The sequence below is a fragment of the Enhydra lutris genome, unplaced genomic scaffold, assembly GCF_002288905.1.
Source record: "Enhydra lutris kenyoni isolate GAN:26980312 unplaced genomic scaffold, ASM228890v2 scaffoldscaffold8, whole genome shotgun sequence".
Taxonomy (NCBI): Eukaryota; Metazoa; Chordata; class Mammalia; order Carnivora; family Mustelidae; genus Enhydra; species Enhydra lutris.
The window spans coordinates 22,052,259-22,074,780 of NW_019154092.1; the positions used below are offsets into that span (position 1 = coordinate 22,052,259).

At 41.8% G+C, this 22,522-nt stretch overlaps 1 protein-coding gene across 1 annotated transcript in view; it reads right to left on the bottom strand.

Moving 5' to 3' along the window:
* Positions 1–562: 562 nt before the first annotated feature.
* Positions 563–22,522, bottom strand: part of LOC111142738 (carbohydrate sulfotransferase 9) — a 185,935-nt gene continuing 163,975 nt past the window's right edge. Inside the window, 1 exon segment of the mRNA XM_022496030.1 lies at positions 563–2,164. Coding sequence (XP_022351738.1) covers positions 1,073–2,164 — 1,092 coding nt within the window. The 3' untranslated portion in view covers positions 563–1,072.

Genomic DNA, 22,522 nt, shown 5'->3' on the forward strand with positions numbered 1-22,522 from the left:
GTTTCTAGGGCTCTAATTTTGTTTATTCTCTAGAATATAACCTATCTTTGAAGTGGTATATGAGTTTTTAAAAAGTCATTCCCAAGCTAAGTAATTAGACTGGAAACAAAAGCTATTCTTAGAGCACATTCTGCAAAGAAAGCTACGCACATGATGCTTTGATTCAAATAATATTCTTATAAAACTTTGTTATTGTTTGAGGCCATTCAGAAGGGCAACTTTGTTTTTGATGATTATTCCATCCTGAAACAATTTCCCTTCTGCCCAATTAAACCAGAATTAGGAGCACATTTATATCTGATGAGGCTTAAACTTCTCAACCGCCCACTTCAGAAGCGAAGACCTTTAGTGGTTATGCTCATTCTGTCTCTGCACAGAGGGCTCAAAAGAAAACAGAATCAATTCCCTTAAGTTTTTCTGGAAGGGGAAGGTTGTTGTTGCCGCTTTGATCGTAGCATGCTGTGCATTTTTTATTGGCTGTTGAATATAAAAAGCCATAGCCTCATCTGGTTTTTCTGCTATATTCTCATGTTGTAAATCACATACGCCTTCCTATCTAAAGTGAAATGCCTAGGTCCAAAATATTATTTCAAAATTGATTTATCATCACAGTTGATAGGAAGATTTCTGGGGTGTCAGAAAACTCTCCAGTGTGCAGGTAGTATGTCACAGACTGCTAAAAATACATCCATGCACTTTAGACATCAAATTCCAGGATGTAGACATATACTCATGCTATTTTAGATCCTTTTTCCTATCATTGCAAGAGGCTGTTGAAGCTAATGCAGCAGCTGGCTAGGTTATTGCTTCTATAATATAATCCATAATGCAAAAGCAGCTATTTCCCAAACATTTGAGAGCAACTCAAGTTGTTTACACGTCTCTGTAAGGTAATTTTCCTATAACTTTGTGCCAATTGGTGTCAGACTATCTGGGAAAAATCTTCATTAAATTGAGACAACTGCACTTAGTTAAATTCTCTCTCTTACAGAGAATGGTAGGAAAATTACAGTTAGCTGATTGGAGGCCATCATCATGGAGTAAATACAGGGTTTTAGAAAATGTATGCAAACTACAAAAATGGAGTCGTATAATTAAACATCAAATAGTCCAGGTAATAAAAGTCATAGATTAATTGTCTCTCAGTTCTAGTAAGATCCTTTAAATATTGTCTCACGACCTGAGCATTGGTTCTTTCATCAGAAGAGTGCCTATCCTTAAAGTTTGGAAATTTCAGCTCTTTTGGAGCACCCACGAGCTGTAAAAAGTAATTGGCATCTTCTTCCAAAGTTTCGAATTTCCCTACAAAATCATAGTTGATCAAACACGGATAGCATAGTTTGCTGACCTTCTCCCAGTGAATGTCCATTCCTACGGGACGGCGGGAATCCAGCAAATAGTGCACGAACTCTTTGAATTTGACTCCAGATCCATTATTTAATGCTTCTTCACAGGCATTTGGCCGATATTTCTTTATAATCGCTTTCCCAAATACCGGATGGTAATAGCTATTGGGGTGTTCAAATTTGTCCCTAAATGCTGACACTAACCTTTCCATGGGATCACGAACAAAAACAGCTTTGGTGTAGGTGTTCAGACGAGTGTATATCCCTTTTAAGTCGAAACTATCTAGTTTCTTCAAATGCTTCCCATAGTGAACAGCATCATGGGAGATGTTGTATGCAGACGAAGCCAACCCACTCAGTACCATCAGAATTCTCTTCCAGTTGGAGCAGCCAGCCTTGGGTACCTCACAATATAAGATTTTGTGTTTATCTTCCACGTAGATCCTGGATACCATATGAAAAAGATGTGACTGAGGACGACTCACCCCACCATATTTCTTGCAAAACTCCTGAAGGAAAGATCTGCGTGTCTCCTGGGCCACATCTGTTTCCTTCCATTTGTTGTCTTTGACTAAACTTTTGTTTAAAGGGCGGATGTCCAACGGCCACTTCATTTCGTTGAACTTCTTAAAAACAGTCCTACTTCCTTCATGTTTTTCACTCAGCTTAATTGTTGGTGGCCCCGTGGTCTTACCTAAAGCCCCATCCTCTCCTTGTGGGTGGCTGGTCTTCCTTAAGAGCCTAGTTGGCCTCTCAGAGTTGAGCAGAAGATTTTCCTTTTTTCCCTTGGGAGCCTCAGTTATATGGAACTTGGAGTTCTGTTAAATGGAGAAGGAGAAAAGTTGAAAGCATATTCACAAACCTGGTTATACAAGAATCATAACATATTTGCTTTAGAATACTATTGAAGAGAGCACATTTCATGTAAGCTGCCAAAACAATTGAGCAAATGACTATACATTTTGTAGTTAAGTTTCTTCAGAGAAAATATAACAATGAAGAATAGTATCTATGCTTCCTTCTAAACCAAAGTTTCACATTTTATATTATATATATTTGGGTTACTTACATGTTATCATTCATTTAATGTTAATATCCTGCATTACATTAATAGATTTTTTCATGCTATATTATGAGTATTATCGAGATAAAACTACTAGTATTGTTTTGAATGTATGATCATAGTGAATCAGTTATTGTTTTTGTACTATCTTTGTTATCTATGGTTATCAATTATGTAACCTTCCAACACACACACACACACACACACACACACACACACAGTAACCACAAGATGGAAAAGAGAGTATCCTGAATTTTCATCTTAGCTTTGCCTGTAAACACAATAGAACATACTCCATCATCCTGTAGGTCAATGATTCTTGAGCTGTTCAGGAACATATTACCTTCATCACTGATTCAGCACTAGTGCACTGAATGTAAGTACAAAATGCAGCTGTATTTGGATTGAACTTTTTTTGTTGTTGCTTTTGGGGTATACTATAAAGCACAGAAGAGTTCAAAGTCATAAATTACAACTTAAAATTGTAGCAAAGCTAACTATAAATCCTCAAGACCATTTCAGTATTCCAAGCACTTGCAAAAAGAGATATCTTTTTCCCTTGGAAATGTTTTATTTTATAAAATTTATTTATCATAATAACTTAGTAGCTATAATCATGCAATTTCATTCATGTATGAAACATTTCCTCCTTCCCAAATGAAGAAAGATTAGGGAATCCAGAAAAGTTTACTTGATATCCTGCTATATAAAATTGTATGAAAAGTAGAATAAGGGAGGTGAACAATGAGAGACTATGGACTCTGAAAAACAACCTGAAGTGTTTGAAGAGGTGGGGGGGTGGGAGGTTGGGGGAGCCAGGTGGTGGGTATTGGAGAGGGCACAGATTGCATGGAGCACTGGGTGTGGTACAAAAACAATGAATACTGTTATGCTGAAAATAAATTAAAAAAATGTTTAAAAAAAAGAAATTAGTTCTCTTGTCAGTGGGATGAATCAGTTTACCTGCCATCTACTGTTCATCTGACTACATCTGACTACGGTTCTGGCAATGAATGACTACATAAGGGAAGACATGGAAGATGGGATTTTAGGGATAAAAATTTTAAGGACTTTCGTTTTTACTTTGGGCAAACTAGGGAGATTTTGAAGGGCTCTGAGCAGAGAAGTAACATGATCTCACTTATACTTGAAAAGGATGGTTGAGGAGAAGACTGGAATGGATATATACATATAGAATTGTCAGCATGTTGTCGGAAAACTAATGAATAAATAATGTGCTGTGGGAGTAATGTATAGGGTCACCAGCCCAGTGGTGAAGGGAGTGGTGGGGAAAGTTTCTTAGAGGTTATCTATTTCTCTATCTATTTATCATCCATCCATCCATCCATCCATCCATCCATTCATCCAACCATCCAACCTTCCATCCATCCATCCAGTTAACCACTGTATCCCCAGTGTCTAGAATGGTCGATAGCCTATAATTGCTCTCACATATTTGTTGAATGAATAAATGGAATTAGGTCTTCCAGGTTGATTAGGAATATTCTAGCAAATTGAACAAAAGAGCAGAGAAATAAAGTCCTGTGGATGGGAACCACCTCCAGGTATCATTGTCCTACTAGCTAAGCTTTAAGTGGGGTAGGGTGCGGGTGGGGACTGCTTCTTTCAGGTGCAAGAAGATTGTGTGAATAACCCCTCATCATCATACACCAACTTGGTAGCCACATAAAACAGCTGCTCAACTCTTCCTTACAATTGAGACAAATGTTTGGAGTCCCAACTCTAAAACCATTTGTATTCTGTCTTCTCAGAGACGGCCAAAATGACGTCAAAATCCTGAATACATCTTTACTCTTCTTATCAATGACCTGAAGTCCATAAAATTTTCACAGATGATGTGATATTTGACTAGAACTTTGGAAGATCATGGAGTTATTGGTTGACTGCCTGTAAAGTACTTAGCATAAGCCTGATATAAAACTGTTAATGTATTTCTGCTGCTACTTCTTCTACTACTACAACTATAAATAATAATTGCTATTATTATTTTATAGTAGTAGTAATAATGTTTTATCCCAGTGACCTAGTAAATTTCAAGATTTCCCAGCTGTCCATTATTATCCAGACTGTAATTTGTGTGTCTCTACACGTACCCCAATTAGTTCTCTCCCTGCCCCACCGACAAGAACAAAAATGAAATCAGCCTTCCACCGTGCCCTCTGGACTTTCTGCTTGTGGTCGTCAAATTCCCCTTTAATCTCCAGAGACTTCTGGAATGTTTGTTTCCCATGACTTTCTCTACATGAAACCTGGCTGACCCCCAAGACTCTGCTTCCCTTGTACTTTCTCAAGTAGACACTACTTTATTTCCTTGAACCACTTGTCCCTCAGGCCAGAAGGGAAGGGAATGATTTCCTTGGACTTTACTGCTGCTTCCAGAACATGTCCACCAGCAAAAGCTTCGCACTTCTGTGAAGTGCGTGTGTCCTGCTGAAATTCCCTTCCTCCTCCTCACACCGTCAGCTGCCTTTGCCCCTATCTTTCTGTTTCATGCACTGAAGGGAGGTCCTAGCTTAGACTTTACTTCTCATCCCCATTCTTGTCAGATGACCCTGACATCCAATGAACTCTCAGCCCCTTGACCACCTCGTTTTTTGTTTGTTTGTTTTTAAGAATTTATTTATTTGTGAGAGAGAGTGCAAGAGTAATAGAGTGAGCTTGGGCAGGGGGAGGGGCAGAGGGAGAAGCAGACTTCCCGCTGAACAGGGAGACAATGTGGGGCTCGATCCCAGGACCCTGGGACCATGACCTGAGCTGAAGGCAGTTGCTTAACCGACTGAGCCACCCAGGCATCCCAACCACTTCACTTATAACTGAAGTGTTCTTCATTGCACGTGGACCTTGCCACCACCCGAGGCTGCGCCACTTCGATCATCTCTCTGACCACCATCCCCTAACCTTCCGGCTCATCACTACTTCCAGTTTTGCAATTCTCTACTTCTATGTTACTCAAGCTCTTAGGAGCCAGCACACCTGGTTCTTCTCTTCACTCTCAGAAAATCACCTCTGTGGGGAGATATTCCCTGTCCACCTTCTCTAAATTACGTTCTCCTCTGAGATTCTCTCCCATATAAGGTTCCCCAATAAGAACCCTGGTTATTTTCCTCATTGCATTTATTGCAATGTGAAATGATTTCATTTACTTACTTCTATGTTGTCTCCTCCTTTTCCTATCTCTATTGCACTAGAATATGACTGTAGAGGTCTTATCTTTTTAGTTCTCTTTTGGATCTCTGGTACCTAGCATGTTGCCCGACACATCGAAAATGATCAATAAATAACTGTTCAATGACTTAATGTGATTCTCTAAAATCAGAGGTGGATTCTTTATTTCACAAGTTTCAAGGTGAAAATGTGATTTTTTAAAACCAGAGGTGGATTCTTTATCTCACAAGATACAGTAAAAAAAAGTATCTGTACATCTATTAACGGGATTTATTTACACAATTATATTACACTTCCACCAGCCTTTATACCATATTTAGTTAAATAAAAAATAAATTTACAAAAAAGTCTACCAGAGTATTCTTGCCAATGCCAGCTTCTGGTCTTTGTAAACTTCTCCTAAACATCAATAGTGGTTATACCTTGATTGTATCAGATTATGATTTCTTCTACTTTTTAAATCAATTAATTAATGGATTAATTTTCCCATTCTTTTTAAATCAGAGAAACTAGTGTCAGTTTTTTTGTTATTCTAAATAGGAAAACAGTGTGGCACAATGACTCCCTGCACATAATTAGGACGTCCTTCTCATGTACACAAAGTGAGAGTTGTGCTTGCACAGTCACTTGAAAATACAAATCATTTTTGCTAGGGATATTTTAGATTGTCTTGAAATACCAAAAAGGAGAAATTCACCTTCTTTTTGATGACTACTACACATTTAAAAATCAGGCAGTGCCTCAGACAATATGATATTCAGAAATTTTACATTTTCATCTATGTTGGAGAGCAATGATGGAGGACAAAGATTTTCATGAAAATAGAAGTTTCCTTTGCTTTATTTCTTGTGGTAAATGTGATTTTGATTTAGTGATGGGTTTCCACACAATTGTTTTATAACCTTGTCGAAGAAACAGTATTAATCAAAAGGTCAAGGTTAACTTAAATACTTTGCCAATTCTTGTCAAGGTGCTGAAAATCTGTATTCAAACAAGACTTTGGCAGAAGAGAGCACAAATAAAATAGGTACACACAGCGCCGCTCATGAAGTAGGCATGGAGGGCTTGGAGTCCTACCTGCCTGGCAAATCAGATCGGTTCAAAGTCACTCCCTATTGCCTGGGAATGTCTGGAGGCTCGCCAGCATCCTCCAGCCTCACTGTGGACACACGGAAGCCCAATTTCTGGGGGTGGTGCTCCCAATTAACTTAAACAAGCTCTCTGGGCACTCTGCAGGCAGTAATGGCATTTGAGGAACTGACCACTCAACAGAGTATTGCAAATGAAAGTGAAAAAGTAAGAGTTCATCTCATACCATCTAGGAGAGAAAGACATCCAATATGGTGGGTGGAATATTTTAGTTAAGTAGAGACAAACGGTCCTCTATGGGTAGGGATGTCACATCAGTCTGTGTGAGGACACAGACCAGATAGAAGTTCTTATTCCCTAAGCTGCTTCCTAATGACAAATTTGGCTAGGGAGATAACTGCAGGGGGGGGGTTTCATTGTTCATAAATGAGACTTCACTCTCCTGTTAGTTTATTGAGTACTAATTAGTTTCCTCACCTCTGAGTAAATCAAGGGATGGGCTAAGGTTAATAAGTATTGACACCTCAGAGGCTTCTTGTTGGAAGGCCATTAGACCGCCTAGTGTCCCTTATCTCACCATCACATCACCTTATAAAAACCATTACTAAGGAGTGGTGGCCTCCCTCTCCATCCCCAGCCCCACTCCATTTCCTTCAGTCACAGCAAAGGCTTTCCATGACTGAGGGGTTTGGGTCACTAAAACTGCGATTAATGGTATTTTATTTTATTATTATTTTTTATTAAGTTTTTAAATTTTAATTCCAGTACAGTTAACATACAGTGTCATATTAATTTCAGGTGTACAATATAGTAATCGAACAATTCTATACGTTACTCAGTGTTCATATGATAAGTATATACTTAATCTCCGTCATGTGTTTCATCCATTCCCCACCCATCTCCTTTCTGGGAACCTTCAGTGTATTTTCTATAGTTAAGAGTCAATTTTTTGGTTTGTCTCCCTCACCCCTTTGTTCATTTGGTTTTTTTTGAGTGAAATTCACAAATGAATGAAATCATAGGGCATTTGTCTTTCTCTGACCGACTTATCTCACTTAGCATTATGCCTCCTAGATCTATCAATGTTGTTGCAAATGGCAAGATTTCATTCTTTTTTGTGGCTGAGTAATATTCCAGTGTGTGTGTGTGTGCGCGCACGCGCACGCGTGTGTGTGTGTGTACACACCACATCTTCTTTGTCTATTCATCAGTCAATGGACACTTGGGCCATTTCCATAATTTGCCTATGAGATGATGTTATTTTAAATCCAAAGCTTGTACTAGTGAATTTTCACCACCATCATTACCACGCTGTTAACAATGACAGCAGTAATAAAAAGAGTACACTCTTCCATCCCCATTTTCCTTCAGGACACCTTGTTCTGCTTGTCCCCAAGGCAAATGTCTATAAAGCCAAATGTATGTTGTTCCTTCTCAAAGTGGCTCCTCCTGCGCTTTTTTCTATTTCTGAAATGGTTCTACTACATTCTTGCCACCCACTCACAAAATCTGAGAGATGCTTTAACAATCAGAAAGTAAATTGGTTAATCTACATCTCATAATGCCTCTTAAAATTCTTTTTCATTTATTATCACTTAATTGGATATTCTTTAGTATCCTAATTGGTCTCCCTGAAAATTATTGCCAAATAAGTCTTCCTAAAACATCTTAATTTTCATCCCTTAAAATCCGGAATGGGCTCAACTATATATAAACCCGAGTCCCGATTCCTGAGCTGGTATCGGCAGTCTGTCGCCACTGGGCTGGTCACTTTGTGCTCTGCTCCTGTCTTGACGTATACAATCTTCTACTTTCTTCCTCTGGGCTCTCACCACCCTTCACTCACGTTCTCCCCCTTGCGTTGGACTCTCCAAATCTCCTAGGCTGATAGAAAATCCTGCTCTCCCCCTGAAAACCACCCATGACTCCAGCAAGGGATTCTGCTCTCTTTAAAACATTAGCATTTCGTCTGCACCACCTGTGAATAAAGTTATTTTATTCCAGCTCACATTGTTATTTGATTTTTTTCGTTGGGAAAACTCTTTCAGCCACAGCTAAATTGTACACCAAGGCAGAAAGCTATAGTTTTCCACAAATACCTTTGAAGAATGGATCTGCTTGACAAGTCAGGTGAAAGATAGATCATTACAGGTGAAAAAAATGAGTATTCAAAGAAATCTAATGGAAAAAAATTGTGGACTATTCATGAACTCTCCAGTAAATCTGAAAGCTTTGTTCTTAGTCCTTAAGGCCTCTGTTTCCATATGCCTCATCTGTACATTGACATTAATTGCCCTTTCTTCCTCTAAACTCATTGAGGGTCTACCGCACATGAAGCACAGGGCCAGATGCCCAAGATGGTGGACTGTGTAAGACAAATGTGACCCTTGCCCACACGGAGCTGATATTCTTATAGGGGAAAAGATCCTAGGCAAGTAATCACACAATTAATTACTCTATTATTACAGTGGCAAAGGCTCAGCAGCATTCTAGTGGAGGCCGGGGCAGCAGGGTATAAAACTAGTCTGACCTGGTTGAGTGTTAAGTTTTTGCTGAGCACCTTCTATTTTACCCTGGTTAGTTGTTACAGTTGGATGTTTAGGTGACTGTCACTCCCATTTAGTTTAAACTTATTAAAGGTCATTGTATACATCTGTGGAATCCCCACTAGCATCTATAATAGTCTTGAATAAACCAATGTTTTGCATTTAATTGAAGTAAAGAGCATTATCATTCCCATACTTCCCTTTATTTGGGTAATTAACTCATATTGGCTTTATGCAGTTGACAAGTACTGTACTTCTATAAAACTTGATCAACTAATGTGCTATTATGTAACTGAAGGAATTTGATCATTCATCTGTCACACATATATTGAACTACTACTATATGCTGCATTTGGCATTGTAGAAACAAAGATAAAATAGATAAATTTTACAGCCCCCTGAGGAGGTCAAAGTTTAATTGGATTGATAAAAAAGGAGTTTATGAAAAAAATATGATAATTGCTATAATAAAAGGATACATAGGGTATTGGGGAACAGAGATAAGAGTACTTAGTTTGTCTGAAGAAATTTTGTGGGGGAAAATTTCACAGAGAAGTGAAGCCTGGATGAATCTGGGAGGATACTGGGGAGTTGGTAGGTCAACAAGCCAGGGATGGGAAAGACTATCTAAGCTGATAATGAGAAGACACTTGGGAGGATGAGATGTGGATAAGAGGGAGAGGCAGTTGAGGTTGGGTTTGACTCCTCACACCCATATAAAGAGTCTAGACTTTGCCATGTAGATGACAGGGATTTTCCATAAGGCAGGGACTTAGAATGAACATTCTAGCCACAGTGGGGAGGTGCAGCTGGGGGTAAGCAGGTCTAGATGTAGAAGACAAGTGTGACATCCCATCAGGAATTCTTAGGACAGGAACCAAGGCAATGAGGTAAGAATGTAGAAGAAGGGAATTATTTGAAGTAAATTTAAGAAATTGATCAGACTGTAACGGTGGGGGCAAAAGAAGTGTAAGGAATGCCTCCCCATATCCCAGAGAGGGAGTAGAAGGTACCACGGGAGGCGATGGGGTGGTTGTAAGTGTTCACTGTCTTCAGTTTCAGACCTTTTGAGTTTGAGATGCCCTTGAGAGATAGGGGTGTTGGTATTAGGACTCCAAAGCTGGGTATACAGATTTGGAAGTTGTTGGCTGGGGGAGGTACTAGCTGAATTTATGGGCCTTGAAGGTGTTCCTTAGAGCTGCCATAATGATCATGGCGTCTGCCAGTTTTGAGTGCCTGCCACGTACCAGACCCGTAACCCACCAGCACCTGTCGCTATGGTCATCTTCCATTTCCATTGTACAGATGAAGAAATGGAGCCTCAAAAACATTAAGGAACTTGATTAAGACACATAGCTTGAGAAAAAGGACATTGCATGAGCCCAGGATTTTTTCTGAGTTCAGATTTTTTCTGAGTTCCACAGTGCCTGTGTCTTTTGTGGGGGGACCTTTGTGGTCTATTAACAGTTGCCCTTGGTGATGATAATATTGGTGATTAGATGTGCCCCTTCCTATCACTGAGTTTTGACATTTTTCTAGTTTAATGACATAACATTACTTTTAGCAATGTATCTTTTGTGATTGAACTTCTTTCTAGATATGAGCAAGTTAGAATTCTTCAGACCCTCCTGAAGCCCCAGTTATTTCTAGTGGTTAATAAGGGTGATGATGGCAGTGGGTGGGTTGCTAGAAAGTGGGTCCTTCCTAAGGATGCAAACCAGTGTGTCTCTGTCTGGTCCCTCCTTGCCACAGCTGTTCCTCTCAACTCTCAAGCCAAGGGCTTCCAAAGCTGATTGTTTAGTTATGAGAGGGATGAAGACAGACTGCATTTCCAGCAGGACACTGGGACAACGGGAGATGCATGTGAGCATCCAGTCCTACTACCAGCGCCCTCAGCCCCGTCTCCTCCATTCTTATACCCTGCTCTTTCATCTTTAGTTACACATCGAACAAATGTTTCCTGAGCACCTACCGAGTGCCAGGCACGGGGCTGCATTTTGGAGGTAGAGCTAGCATGTCATAGTTGGTTCCTGCTCTTATGGGGCAGCCTCAGGGGCAGGGGGTGGGGAGGGAGATACAGAAGAGAAAACCAAGAATTATCACACTTACAGCAGGAGGCAAGACAGGAAGGAGGTGATGCTAGGCGAGCATTAAAAAAAGGGGGGGAGCGTTTAATCCCAGCTTGGAGGGTGGGGAGGGTTTCTTGGAGAAAGTGTATGCTGTGCAAAATCACTTTTCTTTCCTGTCTCGGTGACTTATGTCCTTTCTCTAGAATATTCTTCTTCATTGTATTTGCCTAGTTAAAAGGCCAGGGGAATGGAGCAAGCTAATTTAACTATTGCATCAACCCCCAAACAAGATACAGATATGTTCATTCTACAGATGAAGGGCTCGAAGCTCAGGGAGTTTACATAACCGGCCCAAGTTAACACAGCTACTGCTGAAGTCGTGCTTCCCATCTCGGTCTTACTCATCCGTGGCTTTTTTGAGCTGCAGCATACATCAAGCAATTTACTCCCCGTTTAATGCCCATTTAATGAATTGATGTAAGTAAAGCATAAAGCATATGTCTGCCACAAGGGAGGATGGTAGTTGAGAACTGGGATTTCTCAGTCATGGGGACCTGGTTTTGTGGCCCCCGTTTCGATCATTTTCTATCAGAGCAAACCTGGCTACCCTGTTTTAGTTCTAAGCTTCAGCCTCCTTGTCACTAAAATGGGGATAATAACAGCATCTACCTTGCAGCGTAGTTGAATGATAGGAAGTGTGTGTGAAGTGCTTAATGCAAAGTTTGTTTTCTATAAATATTAGGTTTTTTTATTGATTTGTTCCTTAAATATTTATGAGCATCTCTATGGGACAAGCATTTTCTAGGCGAATAGGAAGGCTTTTCCTCTGCTTTTTCAGTCTTTTTCTCCTCTTCTCACTTAAAACATGACAGACTTAAGAGTCTATGATAAGAGGTGCCCGGGTGGCTCAGTGAGTTAAGCCTCTGCCTTCAGCTCAGGTCATGATCTCAGGATCCTGGGATCGAGCCCCGCGTCGGGCTCTCTGCTCAGCCCACTGCAGGGAGCCTGCTTCCCCCTCTCTCTGCCTGCCTCTCTGCCTACTTGTGATTTTACTCTCTGTCAAATAAATAAAATCTTAAAAAAAAAAAAAAAGAGTCCATGATAAATGCTAAATGGGGATAAAGCTGAGTGGAAGAAAGAAGGCAGAAGACAACTGAGAGACAGAAATGGGAAAGGAAAAAAAATCAGTGTAGTGGCGATAAAGATGATGAAAGAAAACAGAAGAAAAGAAAGCACACTTACAGTCCCAGGAAGAAATAATGAGCACGTGAAACTGGGGGCGGGAGGGGGGGTAGAGAGAGAAACTAGTGACTTTTGGTTCTCTCTCAGCTGCCACCTTCAAATCTTTGAAGCTGCTTGAACACAAAACAACACTTTCAATACTGAGATTATTCCAACTGGTCCAACGAGCTCATTTCTATAGTCAACTTGGATGCAGGGACTGAAATTCTAATTTCATTTGCCAGTCCTCTCAATTTTGGATTTAATTCCTCTCTCTATTTTCTCCCTTAAAGCCAAAGAAACGCAAAAGACGAGGACGTAGGGTGATGTCAACATCAAGGAGGAAGTTTCTACTGAGAATAGTGCCGTTCTCTGGTTTGGCGAGACCCGTGGAACCTGGAAACAGACATAACCTCGATGTGTGTAAGTAGGTAAGGCTTCTGTCCAAGGAGTCCATTGTGCTTTTATAGATTTATCATTTTATCTTTCTTCTAAGGTTTCTTGAGAAAAATGAGGCTATTGCTTTCAAATTCGTGGATAAATAAAACTGCTTGCGTCGTAATTTGCCCAAGGTCATTCTGCGGAGTCAGTGGCAGAGTCAGGAACACAGTCCAGTTCTCTACTTCCATCCTAGGAAGAATGAGCACAACACTTTGCTTTTTAAAGAAACTCAAAACTTTAATGAGGAGCTGCAGGGGGTTAACGTGAAATCCATTCCGAATGTTTGATCCTCACCAGGTTGTCGCCGGGGTGTGCCTTGCACGTGTCCAGTGGGGAGGAGAGTGACAAATACAGTCAATGATATTTGCAATAAAAGAAGGAGGAGATAAGTGGATGTTGCACTGCAAGGATTTTGATAGCTCACTGGAATTGTAGATATCTAATCGATTTGGAATAGGACTCTCTAATATCTCTAAGTTGGTGTTGAGTTTTCTAAAAATTACCAATTGTCAACCCGCTGCTTATCCCCTTGCACTGAAGATGAACAAAAACAAGAGTCTGTATACCTGAGGGTTCTGGAAGAGACATGGAGGAGGCAACCTTGACTCTGACACCTTCTTCTAGACAATGCAGTTGCTAGACCATCCTTGCTCTTGTTCAGAGGGGTATAATGGGGAGGAGGGAGCCTGCTGCCCTGGGTTGGAAGCCTGTGTGTGAAGTTTTCTTTCTTCTTTTCTCCCTTCCTTCCTTCCTTCCTCCCTCCCTCCCTCTTCCTTTTTCCCTTCCTTCCTTCCTTATTTCCTTCCCCCCGCCTTCCTTCTCTTTCTCTCTCTTTTGATGTTATAGGTATGGATTAGCAAGCAAGGGGAATGAGTAAATGGGGTGATACTGAAACAGGGGACTAACTTAGGGTGGACCAGGGGGCCAGGGAAGGCCAGAGCCCTGGGTCAGCCGTGGAGGAGGGGCTTGGCTGCTTCCGTAGGACGGAGATGTAAGTGCAAGAGAGAAGAAAGCCGTTGTGAGGCCAACAACATGGTGGCTGGATAGACCCACAAAATATAAAGAACATTTAATTTTAAGTCAGATCCACCAGGCTTTCCACATATTCATTGGGCGATTTTAGGGCAGTGTCTTTATTTGTGTTTCCCTAGAAGCAGACCTTGAGTCAAAGATTTGAGGCAAGTGGCTAATTCGGAGTAGATTCTAGCAAGTACGTGTAGGACAATAGGAAAATAAGATAGGGAAGAGAAGGCAGAGAGGATAGGGTGAATTTTAAAGAAAGTTAGCACAGTAGGAACTGGATCTCCGGTCCACTGGGGAACTTTGAGAGCTCCAGAGTTATCCCACCAAATCCCATCAGCCATGGTTGGAGGCGCTTACGGGGAAGAGGTCTGGCAATTCTAGGCTGCTCTACAGGAAGCCAGGGTAAGCTCCTTCAGGCAGTGAGTCACAGGTGTCGGTAGTCAGCTGGAAGTCTGGCCAAAATGCAAGGAAATATTAAGAGATGAGAGGATATTACAAAGACACAGCCAGTGTTGTTACAGGAAGTCAATTACCATTCTAATTCTGTTTTTCCATTTTTAAAGTGAGAATCCTAATATTTGTTCTTGGACATGTAGAAATGGAAGTGATGGCATTGGCTGGCATCCAGGATCCCAAACACCTCGCCCTTTGGAAGTGTCACTTGCCCTTTGGAGATGTTCATGGTGTGCGTTTGTGTACATATGTATAAAATAAGGCTGAGAAAAGGAACCCCTTATGGAATCTCATCTTATTGCGCTGAACTAGACTATATAGATTGGTAAGAATTCTCTTGCCCAGAGCAGGCAGTCCTATGACGTAGAACCAACTTTGAGCCAAAAAGCCTCTTTGGACCTATTTACCCAAGGCCATCCTAAAATCTCAGCCCTCTAATTCTGACACGCTGGTGGCAGGAAAAAAAAAAAAAAGGAGTCTTTTTGAAAACATATTAGATAAAGGCAGTTTCAAAGGGCCCAGTACAGTGTCTGATATATAGTAGGTTTCTCCAAAATGTTAACACATCCCGTCTCTGTGCCTTTCTTCTCTGGTAGTCCTTTGACACTGGGCAGCTCATGCAGAAGGCCCGCTTTCCCAGCGGCAGGCTGAAGTGACTAGAGCAACAGGTCCTATTCCTGTTCGACCTGATGGAGGTGGACACCAGTTAGGAGTAAGCACCTGCTGTAAAGGCTGCCCATCCCTAGGCCAGCTGGCAACCAGTAAGAAAGTTTGGAGTGATCACCTCTGCTCAGGGGTGTGGCCAGTGACTAGCTAAGTCCATTAATCCATCTCCCCTCTGGCTGTGGGCTGGAAAACTAGTTATCAGTAAAGAGGAAAAAAGGAACAGCCTTAAAGAGACACAGAGTCCAAGAGAGTCCAAGAGAAGAGCTACGTCAAGGCGGTGGTGGTGGTGATGGTGTTGGCGTGGGCGAGAACTCAGTCCCAGGAAGCGGCGTGTGCTCCAGGGCTTGTTTCGCTCCCATTCATTGCCTATCAGTCCAAAGTCACTTGAGTTCTGGGAAGGGCCACGCTGTGAGAGCCACAGTGACCCTGGCAGGAACACATTCCATTCGTCTTATTTGGTTAAGTGTCTGCCAGCCCCGGATCAGATTTGCCCGTGTCAGCACCTTTGAGTGCCACACAGGCCTCTCTGGCTTACTTGCCTGCATATTTGACAACTCAGCTTTACCCAAGTTTGCCTCCCCAAAGCCTGGCCCAGCCCTCTCAGTCCAGAGCAGGCCCCTCAGCCTTCGCTGCCCCCGTGGCTTACCTGGGCCCTGCACTAGGAAGAGAGGGTTGCCTTAGGCACCAGATCAGGCCTTGGCGATCGTGAGGTCATGCTGAGTGGGATCTCTCTTGGGGATTTCAGCGTGAAAAAGAATGCCAAGGGAGAAAGTAAGACAAACTCACAGCAAAGGAGAGGGACAGAGAGGCAGGGGGCAACAGAGTGAGTTACGAGATGAGGGCATCAGAAGGAACAGATCCCTGCTGAAACGAAGTGATGTTCAAAATGCGTATTTGTAGGTCTTACCTCTTCATGCCTTCAATTTTACCCATTTTATCTTACCGATATTATTTGAATCCAAATTTTGAAGCTTTTTGGGGTTTCTAAAATGACTTGTTTCTCCTGAAGGTGAGTCTACTTGATTCAAGAAGTCATGGAAACTAAGAAGCATTAAGGATACTGGCCCTGGATACTCCTTTGGGTCCCCCTTTCTTCGCAAGGCCAGGTATGAGCAGCGCTGGTCCCCATCCCTTAGCCTGAGGCTGGGAGTCTTCAGGGTCTGTACAACTTCATTCCCCAGAGCTGGTATAGAATGAGCTGCGAGTGGACATGGGAGGATGACAGAGAGGCGTCTGCCCTCTGCAGCCCGGACTCGGTAAGCGCAAGTGGGACCCTGGCCAAGGCGGGCGGTGGTGCTGGGGGTCGTCCAACCCTTTCTGTTGCTTTCTTTAGGCAGAGCTCAAGTCCGGGGAAGCAGCATATACCTGGGGAAACTCTTCTTCCACCACCCAGTACCTATTAGTCCAAAGCTACTTGAGCCCTGGGAACGGCAATGCCGAGTGGGAGGGCAGGGCTTGTGTTGATATCCAACTACAATTTTCTTTTCTTTTTTTTTTTTTTTTAAAGATTTTATTTATTTATTTGACAGAGAGAGATCACAAGTAGACAGAGAGGCAGGCAGAGAGAGGGAGGGAAGCAGGCTCCCTGCTGAGCAGAGAGCCCGATGTGGGACTCGATCCCAGGACCCTGAGATCATGACCTGAGCCGAAGGCAGCGGCTTAAACCACTGAGCCACCCAGGCGCCCCCCAACTACAATTTTCTTACATCCAGTCACTGATGGACTGTCTAACCTATTTATAGAGACACTGATATCATCCAGCCAGCAAGCAGAATTCTCTGAAGGTCCTTCAGACATGGCATCGTCGCCTCCCTTGCCTCCTTACAATGCTGTCATCTGCTCCTCGGAAGGAATGAACACATCTCGGCACCCCCCGCTCAGAAATACACCACAGCTTCTTGATTCCACCTACTTCCCACACAAGGGAAAGCTGTGCACAACCGGGGGAAGGAAGTCCCAGGCTCCACACAGGGGATTTCCGTAGGGTCTTCTATAACTGAAGGCCACTGCTAACTAGCCTGTAGCCAGTATGGTGACTGAAAAGTAGATGGAGGTGTGCTTCTAGATCGGTTCTCAGGCCCATGGGTTAAAGCCTCCTGCCTCACCTGTGACGCATGGTGCGTCCAGTGAGGCTCCCAGGTTCAGAGCACGCTCCCTCCTGAGCGAGGAGGGGTGTGCTGACACTAGATGGCAGGAAAGGGTCAGTTTGCCTGTCTCCACCCCCCACCAGGGCTCGGGTCTCCTTTAGTTAAAGGCAAGCTCCTGGACCGAAGCCACAGGGAGAGGATGAGTGGTGAGTTGGTGTTGGATTGATATACACACATTACTTAATATGCAATTGTCAATTACTATTATACCAGCGCTTTTCTACTAAATCAACCTCCCTCACTGGAATAGCATCTCTAATTGAACACCTTGGTGGGAGCTGACTCAGCTTCCCATCCATAAGATGGAGAATGGTGCCTCCCTAATGGAGCTGTGAAAAATAATGAAATATATATATAATGTCCAATGTGCAGTATATACTCATAAAATGTGGCTTTTAATTACGATTTTTATATTTCTGCTGAGAGTATCACCTTTCTGCAGTAACCCCAGGGGCCTCGTGTTAATCTTTGTCTTAGACCGTTACTTCCCTTCATATTCGGACACCAAATTCTATTCAGTTTTTCTCTAAAGTGTTCACTTCCACTATCAATATAGGACATGCACACATTTTTTTTCATGCCCAGACCACTGTTACTGCCTGCCCACAGGATGAATTAAGCGAAGCATTCGTTTGAGAAACATTTATTGAGCATCTAATATGTGTACTGTTTAATGCCTTGGGACAAACAACTCCTGCTCTCCTGGTACTTATGTTCTTGTGGGTGGAGGTAGCTAATGTGCAAATAAACAAAGGAATAATCGAGAAAAAAAGGTCACTGGTGGTAAGTGAGAAACAAACACCAAAGCGGACAGTGATGGGAGTGTGAGTAGCGGGGGCGGAGAGGAAATGGAGACAACACGGATGATAGATGGCTAGGGAAGATCTATTTCAGGAGAAGCTACTGGAGCAGAAGTCTGAATGACAAGCATGTCTGTCAGGGGTAGCGAGTGAAAGGGTCTTCGTGTGAGGGTGAGACAGGCCAGGTGGAAGGACGGAGGGCAGGGCCCGTGTGGTTGTTGCATGAGCGGGAGGGGCACAGTGACACAAGAGGAAATCGAAGAGGAGGGTGGGACCCTATCTTGTAGGACAATCAGATGGTGGAGAGCATAGGAAGGACCCTGGGTCTCATCAGAAGCATCATATTAGCTGCTGGAGGTCTCAGAGAGGTCAAGAACATGATGTGACTAATGTTTTATAAAGCTCACTCTCCCCGCCCAGTGGAGAATGGACCGGGGGCCTGGCAGGAGGGGAAGCAGAGTAGCCTGGAGAGAGGCTGGTGACTGGTACCACTGGAGACAGAGCAAAAAGGAAAATACAGGATATGGTTTTAAGAAAATTCCACACTCATTTTCCCGAGGTCATTTCTCAACTCTCAAAACTTTGTTGCCAGCTCATTGTACTTCCCGCTGAATCAAATCTAAATAAATGTGGTTTCAAGTTCTCCATGATCCTTTCCTGGCCTCTTTTCATTGACTGTTGACTTCTCCAAACTCCCACAGTGTCTATACTGGGTGGTTAAGAGCAAGTAAGCAATAACACAGTCTGTCATTCTATGCAGCACTTAAGGCGTGTTAGTCTTCTCTTCCAAGAGAGACAATCCCCTTAGAAGAGTGTCGGTGCTGGCACTTTCCTCCACATCTCGTCGCACTAAGCTCAGCTCCAAGCATAGGGCATGTACTAAAATTGCTTATTGATTGATTAAAAACATACATGAGTAGCATTCATCTCCTCCGTATTTCTTTCATATGAGGAAGGGTGATTATCTGTCAATATTCATTGCGCCATTGAACCAATATGCAATGCATTAATCATCTCTGAGATAACCAGATGAGGCTTTCTTGTAATCTTTCTATTTTGCTGAGATAATTTCACTTGCTTTGGAGCTTATGAGGCCATAAGTGGCTCCCATCTGTTGATGAACATATTTCTAAGAGTCATTTAGTATCAAGTATGGAATACTTGGGGGGAAGTTAAATTGTAACTTTTATATTAAGTGTCATCTTAGTAACAGAACCAAAATTGGAAGCATGTGTTCAATTTTGGTCTTTCATTTTCAAAGCTTTAGGTCAGGCAGAGAATTAATTTCATTTGTTTACAAAGTAGATTATGCCTAATAAAATCTATTTTGTTTATGGTCACATTTTAGTCAATCCATTGCCTTAGAAAATGAGAGAAATCTGATTGGCTAATCATTCAACAAAGTAAATTACATTATTCCACATCCACAGAACATTGGCCTAATTTAATTATTCAGTAATAGCATGATGAAAATACTCCCCTTTAATACATTTTGAGCAAGGCGCATACCCATGATGAAACAGTGAAGAATCGCGTTTATTCCTTCCTTGTTTGATGATTGACCATGGAATGTAACATAACATTTCTGTGAATAATAACTTTTTCCACAGGGAGGATAATAAACACAAGGTAGCTTTCACTAGGGATCCTTTCTGGTACTCTGAATTTTCACTACTCTTCTGTATATTTTACAAGAACAGAAATCGGTTCTCTGTAAGTACTACTTTACAAATAAAGTTGAAATGATATTGGTTTCAAGTTATGCATAATGAAAGAAATAAGTGGGATCACTTTTTATCTCTACTGAGAGGTAGAAAAACTCTCCAGGACACTTTCTTTGACTCCTGAGATTTTGACAAAAGACCAAGGAACATTTCCTCAACAAAATGCAGGTACACAGAAAGGTTCACAAAAACTCAAAAGGAATCTCTTGATGGATGCCCAGGGAATCTGCACTGAGGGGGTTTAAACTGTATATATAATGTGGTTTCTGGAGAGTTGGTCTAGTATTAATGATCACTTCTTGTCTTTTTTTCCTTTTGGGGGGTTTTAGAAATATGTAGGGTGGCCAAATATTGGAAATAGTGAAATTCACACTGATAAAGATCAAACAGTATTTAAAGTTTTAAAATGCAAAGGAAATACGGAGTACATCTGAATTAAGCAATGACAGGTATACACTACAAAAATACTTCTGATCCCTTAATCACTACTTCTTTTTTTTTTTAAGATTTTATTTATTTATTTGACAGATCACAAGCAGGCAGAGAGGCAGGCAGAGAAAGAGGGGGGAAGCAGGCTCCCTGCTGAGCAGAGAGCCCGATGTGGGGCTCTATCCCAGGACCCTGGGATGATGACCTGAGCCGAAGGCAGAGGCTTTAACACACTGAGCCACCCAGGCACCCCCTTTGATCACTACTTCTTAAAACATAAATTTTTATGGCAACCAGCCACTTTTACTCAAAATGATGACCCCTTAAGCACCTCTTTCCCACAATCCCAAAGATACCAAGTTTTCACTTGATGACTTACTCAATTCCTATCATGAGGAGAAAGAGCAATATGGGGAAAATAGTTTAAAGGTAGACAAAATCAAAACCAAACCAAACCCTGTGGTTTCGAGTATATACCAAACAAGGATGACATGTTGGCTTCGTGGCCCATTTTGATCAAAGCTTTAATCATAGAAATGAAAAAGAGACATTCCACTTGGAGGTGGTGTTTGAGCTGGGGAATGCTAATCATTGCACTCTTGGCACCTAGAACTTGGCTGCTGAAGCTCGTTGCTCCGCGTGGAGAGAATAATCCCAAACGAGGTGCTAACCATTTTGGCTCATAAAATCTGCTAAGCTGAAAAATTCCTATTACCCAAATTATTCATCTTGAGCTCCAAAGTGCTAGCAAGGAGGGAGGGATGTGATTAGAAAAACTCAAAAGAGGGGAAGAAAAAGAAGGAAAACAGATTGACAAGAAAATCATTCGTGGGATCCATTTCACTGGGTTATCTGTGTTCTAGGGTCTCACCATCATTGGCTTCAGGATTAGTGTCAAAATTGGGGTGCCAGATTAGGGTGGTCATGGTGGGATCATTGAGTTAATAGGAAAACTTTCAGAACAAGTAGCAATATAGACCAACAGTGAAGAGAAATTCAGAATGATATATATCTGGATTCTGATTCCGACTCTGCCACTCACCAGCCAGGTGACTTTAAATAAAGGTATTTCAAGCAGTATAGAATAGTGGGTGGTGCTTACATGGTCAAGTTCCATTATTTCAATCCTGACGTGCGATCTTGGGCAAGCCACTTAATGAACCATGAATCCCTTGATTTGTACCTACCTTGCAAGATCACTGCTTGTAAGGTTTAAATGAGGTTTAAATGAGATAATTTTATGTAAAATTGAGCCTTGTGCCTGCACACAGAAAGCTCATCAAGGGCCTAGTAACAGCGTTGACTGGTATTATTAATAATTGAGTGCAAAGCATTGCAGAACCTGAAAAATTATGAAATCTTTCAAGCTTGAGTTTCCACCTGTAGAAAAAGGAGGTTAAAATATGTATCCTCATAGTGTTGTTGTGACAGATAAATGAGATGGAGCATTGAGTGGCTGGCACAATCAGTGGTCGCAATTATTCAGACGCATTTTGAGTGCTTGAGTGAGAACTATCTGCATATTTGATTGCTAATAGATCATGCAGTGTTGCTAATAAACAATTCTCTTAATCTCCGTCATTATTTGCTTCAAGTGCTCATGCTTTTAAAGTACCCGAGGGCCATTTTCTCATCCTCCCTCTGTCTTAAGGGTTTATTTCCACAGACCGCTCTCTGTTGTCTGTTTCCTCAGACACCCTTACACAATATTTTAATTTCCTTGGCTTCCGATTAAAGAGGTGAGCCCCAGCCTTTTGACATTTACACCTACGTATTTTCTAGATAAGAAGCCATCTGACCTTTAATAAAGATCATCTTTTATAAATCCTGCTTTGTTAAACACTATGCACGCTACTATCACTTTGGGAGCCTTTCAGTCTTGCTTTCAAGCATTCTTTAAAAAGGCTCATAAATCGGACAGCTTTTCTAAAGCATAACTTCCAGTTCTGGAAGGTAATCTTCAAAGAGAATGAGGGGGGTGGGATCTTTATGAGTTCCATTAGTGCTAAACTTGAAGTGAAAAACTCTCTTTAGGTCAAAGTTTTCTCCTTGAGTGCATGGCCATTTTGATAAGAATAGTGCGAGGTAATAGAATCCCACTTTAAATTTAGAAGTTGTGAAGTTCATGCTACACTGAAATTCGAGAAATTCATTCAAGAAAAAAAAAAATCCGGTGCTTATGTCTTGACCCAAGCAAACCATTTAACATTCTATAGGCTGTGGCGGGATGTGGACACAAAGATAAAATAGAGGTGTGGGGGTCCCCCTGTCCTTTGATTCTTTCATCCCTCTGACAGTGGGACCATTATTCATAGAGAC